Genomic DNA, 6,847 nt, shown 5'->3' on the forward strand with positions numbered 1-6,847 from the left:
AAAAAAAAAAAAAAAAAAAAAAAAAAAAAAAAAAAAAAAAAAAAGAGCATCATGAGAATCCACAACAAAAACCATGCAAACCTTCAGACTTAATCTAAATAGAGGGCGATCCAGTTTATTCAAAATAAGTAATTTCCTTTCTCAAAACTAACAAAGAAGGATTTGCTGACAATACGATAAATGCTTCCCATGAACATGGTCGTAAACTTTTGATGGATTTGATTTTCTTGATAACATACAGGTCAGATTGCAATATTTAGCCAATTCTAAGACTATTCAAGATGGATCAGAAAAAAAAAATTGTTTCCATCACTGATTGTTCAACTGTCTGGTTAATCTCTAGTAATAAAGTTCAGAAAAGAAACAAATCAAACAAACAAATTTGCAGTAAGGATTTGCTAAGAAATTTACATACCGGTATCCATATCTGGGCCTTTTTGGGTCACGCTTGAGATTTAGAATAAAAATGTTATAAGCATTTTCAAGTTGAAGGTACTCCACAAAGCTAGTGAAGAGTACATCCATCAGGTCCACGTCTACTTGCCAGAGAGTATCATTCCCATCCCTGCAACCAGGAGATACATTTAACAGCCAGAAGTGTCGATCTAAAAACTAAAGCCAAAGCCAACATTTCTCAAACAGCTTCAACAATGAGAATATAATGAAACAATAAATGATAAAACTAACAATACTATCAAAATTACCCATTATTGGATACATCTTCTTTGCGAGACAAGACATTTCTTGCAAGCTCAAAGATTGAAGTAACCTTCTCACCCGTTTGAATTGCATGAACAGAGAAACTGCAAAATTTCAACAAGAACATTTTTCATGAGAAAATTAAGGATATCATTTCAAACCTTGCAAGCTTGAGCTAAATAGTCATTACTAACTTATCACAACCATAAAATAAGATATTTAACTTCCTCAAAGAAGCTTATCAACTTTGGTTCCCATAATATACAAAGTACCAGTACAGCATTACTTGTAATTTATGTGACTGACGAGGGGAAGTTGGTGCTTCAAAACTTTATCCACGCTGATCTTATAAAAAGGGGTTAGCACCTCCCTGACTTGTGGAATCCGTGTGTGTTCAAAGATATGATCAAGTTTCGTGAACCAACGTTCAAGCTCTTCCGGATGCAGCTTGAATTCTAACAAGAAAGAGGACTCTTAGATCATCCACATAACAATTCACAACCAAAGCTAAAAGTCCAACCGTTAAACAAATTCATAATCAGGAACATTACATACCATGGTTTCCTTTCCCTTCAAATCCTATAAAAATGAAATTCACAGGGACTGGAAGGTACAAGGATTCAACTTCAAGAAGCTTCAAGTAATTTGCTATATTACCTGCGATGGAAGATGAACGTGAAAAAAGAGACTTTGAATGGTGCACTTGCTTTTTCATTGTATTGGTTCCACATCATATTACAGTAGAGACATCAAGAAATTTCACTAAAGAATTTATTGAAGAAAGAGATGTAGAAAAGAATCAGGTTTGACATAGACCCAGGGAGGATTAGGAAATTGCCAAAAAGAATACAGAATTTAAATAATAATTATATGAAATGAGCAAAGATAATACAACTCCCTTGTCACTGACACTCAAAATGACAATACAAACACTATTTTACACCAAACCAACTCTAGATCTAAATATTTGCCATGAAATACACATTTATTTCAGACTATCTTTCACAGGTACGGTAGACTTTCTAAAGGAAGATTTTAAGATAAAATAATAAACTCTGTAAACCCACCAACACCAACCAAGCTAAAAGATATCCCCTGCGAAAACATACATCAATAAGTGGAGACTTACAAAACTTTTTACATGTTCATTTACAAGAAGAAACATGAAAGGAAATGAATGTAACATTTTCAAGAATATGTATAAGAATAAGCAGAGTGAGCTATTTCCTAAATGAAGGTTAAGAGACATTTCAGATGGCTCCGTATCTGGCATGAATCCATCGGTGTTGCAGAGTTGTGACATGGCTAAAGATTTTTGCACCGAGATTTTTAGAGGCTTAGAGCTCTCCCAACAAGAGTTTAATCACAGTATAAATCTAAATTTTCTCACTGCACTCCACGAACTACTCTTCACTTAGATGACATCTAACCAACTCCCATGCTTTAACGTAAGATAAACCAAACAAAGTACCAAAAGACTCCAACTCTCACGACACTTATATTATTAATAAAACAGAAACTCTTACACTGGTTAGACTGATGCAATTACCTGCCTTTGTGTAGTTAACCACACTCATTTTCTCAGGGCTAGATGATTCCAGATCATCAAAATCTAAACAATATGTCAAAAAAGAGTAAAACAAATAAATAAATTAAAATAAAACAAAAAAACAATTAGCAATAGATTAGAAACGTATATAAGCTTTGAAGTGATAAAGATAAGAAAGTTAGACATACCACCACGTATGACTGTCTCACTCCAAAACCTACTCTTATCTTTAAGGTTGAACAAGGAGAATACAGATGACTTTACACTTTTACGATTTCCAGAGGAAGATGCAAACGATCTTGCTGCTAATAGCTGATGAGAGCACACGAAAGAAGTTAATACAAATGCATTTGTAAGTTAACATGCTAACCATTCCTCAGAGGTCATTATCTATTCTATAATGGAAAGAACTAACTGGATCATCATTGCTCCAGGTGAAGTAGAGCAAGGTATAGGAAACTCATTCAAGGCTGTGCGCAACTATATCCCAGGCAGACCAGATTTATCCAATGAAATATGTGAAATTTGTGCTCAAAAATAAATATTCATCACACTTTTAGAGGGAGTGATTAAGTACTTTTCTTGCCGAATAAAAAAAGAATTTTTTTTAACAAGAAATAACCTTTCATGGATAGATGAAAAGATACTAACGACCTTCCTATGAGCAAAAATTAACAAGTAACAAACAAAAAATAAACTAACAATAAAGGCCAAAACAGAAACCCAGGAAAGACAAACACATTAAAGAACACAACGAAACAAAAAGAAAAACCAAAAGAGAACCAAAACCATGACCAAAAAACAAAGAACCAAAGGGAACTAGAAAACCACTGAAACCAACAGCAAACAACTCTCAAGAAGCTGAAGCCAACCAGACAAAAACAACACTCCAGCCACTCCAAAAGCTTTCACCTCTAGCAAACAAAAAAGACAAAAGGGGCTGCCCCACGGCAGAAAACGCTTTGAACCAAAAAGTGCCAAAGCAAGAAACGACAGCCAGGAAAATTTTGGACGCAAAAGAATCTACAGAACTCAACAAGCCTCTAGAGAAAGCCACGGAATCCTGGGCCTTAATCCTGTAAACCTCAATGCCACAATCATTTATGAAGGAAGATAAATAGTTTGTCTTTAAGCACTTTGAAGGAGTTAGAATCTTCTTGAAAAAGATTGTTAAGGACCTCCTCAATAGCCTCTTCAACTTATCATACCACAAGACGATTGAAAGTTGAACTCCATGTCAGAACTACTGATACTCACCATAGAATCTATGTACATCTCCACTCGTTCTCCTAATAATATTGCCTTGTTGGAAGTCCCATTTGTTGAATAAGAAACTCCCTTGGAAAGACAAGAATCCTCGAAAGAGGGAGAGGAAATGATGGCCATAGGGAGAAAGTTAGGCTCGAGAGACTCCTCAAATAAAGAATTATAGATCATTAATTGAAGGATCCAATAATTGAGTAAAATTTTCCTCAAGGAGGTCCTAATTCTATTTGGGAGAATCTTTCTATGGGTTTTGTTATGGGTTACCTAAAACTCAAAGAGGGGTTGATTTTGCGCTGGTGGTTGTGGATAGTTATAGCAACATGACTCATTTTTTGGCTTGTAAGAAAATATTTCATGTTATCCCAATTGCTAACTTGTTTTTTAAAGAAGTGTTTGTTTGCAAGGAATCCAAACATCTATAGTTTCCATTTGTGGTGTTAAATTCTTTAGTCGTTTATGGAGAACACTATGGCAAAAGTTTGATTCAGCATTGAATTTCAGTACTACATGTCACCCTCAAACCGATTGTCAAATACAGATGATTAATCAAACCCTTGGTAACTTAATCTGTTGCCTTTGTGGAGATAAGCCCCACCAATGCGGCCAAGCCTTGCCCCAAGCAGATTTTGCCTTTAAACACTTGAAGAATCAAGGGAAGTCGCCATTTGAGACCGTTTACACTAAACTTCCTTGTTTGACGATCTTGGTTGTTCAACAAGAGGTTGAGGAGATGGTTGCCCATTTACCCATTGGCTAAGTAACTCAAGGACGAGTTTTATTTAGGGAGAGGAATCTGATGTAGTACAGTTTTGTATTTTCTGTTTGTGTGGCTTTCTTTTATTATTTTCTGTTTAGTCACAATTGTTTTACCCCCTTGTTTATCATGGCTTCTTACAAAGTGATTTGAATGTTTAGTTTAATCTTTACTTGGGTAGTTGGTAGCCTTTTAAATAGGGGTCCCTAGGTTGTATCTCTTTTCTCCTTTTGTCCATCCTGTTCTCCTTTTGTCCAGTGTTCCATGTGGAACGTGAGAGAAACTTTTTTTTGGGAAGATAAGTGGATTGGGGAAGCCCTCTCTGCTTTTTTTGTCCATGTCTTCATCAATTATCCTCAATGAGGAAACGGTTGCCTATGGTTGTCATTTCCCTTTCTTCGACCGCCCATTCCTCTTGCTTAGGCTTTTGTATAGCACTTTTTTCCATAATTGGGGAGATTTGTCGTAATCTAATGATAAGAGATGTTTGTTGTTGGAGTCCTAGCCCAACAGATTGTTTTTCATAGAAGTTCTTTTCCTTTTTCTCCGTAAATCCTTCTCCCTGTGAGGTTTAGATTTTTGTATTGTTGTGGAAGTTGAAATTTTCAAGAAGGTTAAGTTCTTGGCATGTTATCCACAAAAGAAAACATGTTAGATTGGGTGTCACAAATGTTGTCCAATCTGTTTGGTCTTAGGCATTGCATTTTTTGTAGGAGGGAAGCGGAGGACCTTGATTGTATTTCTTGGAACTATGATCTTACTTATTCAATTTGGAGTAGGTTTTTTCAGGAGTTCGGCCTCGTGTTGGCTAGGCATAAGGGTTGTAGAGAAATAATTGATGAGTTCATTCTCCACCCCTTTTTGCAAGAATGGTCATTTTTTGTGGCATGTCAAGCTGTGCTATTTTATGCGATCTCTGAGGCGAGAGAAACAATAGAGTTTTCAGAGGGATTGAGCATTCTCCGAGTGATCTTTGATTGGATGCCCTTGTTACAATAGCTCTCCTCTTTTTTGTGGGTGTTTCTTGTTGTTCGCTTTTGTATTCTTTCATTTTTCTTGATGAAAACGTGGTTATTCATCAAAAGAAAAATGAAGACAGGAGTTCAATCAGTGAAGTTCAATTGGGGGTTCGGAAGCTGCTTTTTCCGAATAGCAGGTTTATCAAGCTGTGAATTTATTAGGGACCAGTTAGTCTCCTGGTCCAGGGAGATTCGTTATTTACTAAGGAACAACAGTAGAGACATGACCAAAATAGTTAGACTAATTATATGATCATCTTTCACAATAGATACTTTTTTCGATAGACCTTCCCCGTAGAAGAAGCTTGAACGTCAGAAATGACGTACGGGTGAATCAAATTCGAGTATCTCAGTCTTTCCATTTACTTCACCAAATTCCTCCTCAGAGACGCGAATAAACTCCAATCACAGGTCAATTCAACTTCATGAACAAAACAGCTTAAAACAACAAACGAAAGCAATAAATACAAAAAACTGCTGACCGGATCTCCAATGAAGTATATGACGAACGAGATTATCGACCATAAATTCTCCAATTCGTTGAAAACATAAAAGAAACAAATTGCAACAGAATGTTACCAGGAAAACAATACAGAGTAGCTGCAACCGCATTGGAATCCAGAATCTCCCAGCAGAAGATCCACGATGATGACCCATCATTGATCGCAAAAGGAATTCAGAAATTGCCGCTCAGAAAGCTCCGAATCGCTTTATTGTTTGCGTTTGCCTGTGCTAACCTGTTCAGGCGACGCAAGATTGAAAATGGGGGAAAATGAATAAATTAATAATAAGAACCTAAAAATTACCTAAAAATTATTATTATTTTCATTATTTTCAAAAACACCTAAACATTAAAATTAAAGAAAAATGTATTTTTAATATTTAAAAAACTTTTAAAATATTATTAAAATTTAAAAACATATAAAAGTTTTATCATTTTTATTATAAATTAATGATAAATGTGGTTTTTTAATATTTTAAAATATTTTAAAATGTTATTGAAATTGATTTTTGGAAGTTTATAATTTGTATTATAAATTATTTTTTAAATATTTAATTTTTTAAAATATTGAAATTTAAAAGTATATATATTAATTTTAATGCCAATGCTTAAAGTTTATAATTTTTATTATAAATTAATGATAAATGTATTTTTTTTTAATATTAAAAAAAACTAAATATTATTGAAATTTTAAATGATATATTTTAATTTTTGAAAGTTTATAATTTGTATTATAAATTATTTTTTAAATATTTTAATTTTGTTTAAATATTGAATTTTAAAAGTATATATATTAATTTTAATACCAATATTTAAAGTTTATAATTTTTATTATAAATAATGATAAATGTATTTTTTTAATATTTAAAAAAAAATTAAAATATTAGTGAAATTCAAAATGATATATTTTATTTTTTGAAAGTTTATAATTTTTATTACAAATTATTTTTTTTAATTTTTTAAAATATTGAAATTTAAAAATATATATAATGTTTAAAAAGCTGAATGTATTTTAATTTTCTATTCAAGGTTTTTTTTTTTTTTTTTTTTTTAATTCC

The 6,847-nt window shown here is 33.2% G+C and overlaps 1 protein-coding gene across 1 annotated transcript in view; it reads right to left on the minus strand.

The window, feature by feature from the left end:
• LOC111461618 overlaps positions 1 to 6,053 on the minus strand; it is a 26,002-nt gene extending 19,949 nt beyond the window's left edge. Inside the window, exons 1-7 of the mRNA XM_023105213.1 lie at positions 5,867 to 6,053; positions 2,437 to 2,560; positions 2,249 to 2,311; positions 1,255 to 1,356; positions 986 to 1,154; positions 705 to 803; positions 416 to 565 (exon numbers count right to left, since the gene is read on the minus strand). Of these exons, the coding sequence (XP_022960981.1) occupies positions 416 to 565; positions 705 to 803; positions 986 to 1,154; positions 1,255 to 1,356; positions 2,249 to 2,311; positions 2,437 to 2,560; positions 5,867 to 5,947 (788 nt within the window). The 5' untranslated portion in view covers positions 5,948 to 6,053. The remainder of the gene's footprint in view (positions 1 to 415; positions 566 to 704; positions 804 to 985; positions 1,155 to 1,254; positions 1,357 to 2,248; positions 2,312 to 2,436; positions 2,561 to 5,866) is intronic.
• Between the last annotated feature and the right edge of the window lie 794 nt (positions 6,054 to 6,847).

The sequence above is a fragment of the Cucurbita moschata genome, unplaced genomic scaffold, assembly GCF_002738365.1.
Source record: "Cucurbita moschata cultivar Rifu unplaced genomic scaffold, Cmos_1.0 Cmo_Scf00025, whole genome shotgun sequence".
Classification (NCBI taxonomy): Eukaryota; Viridiplantae; Streptophyta; class Magnoliopsida; order Cucurbitales; family Cucurbitaceae; genus Cucurbita; species Cucurbita moschata.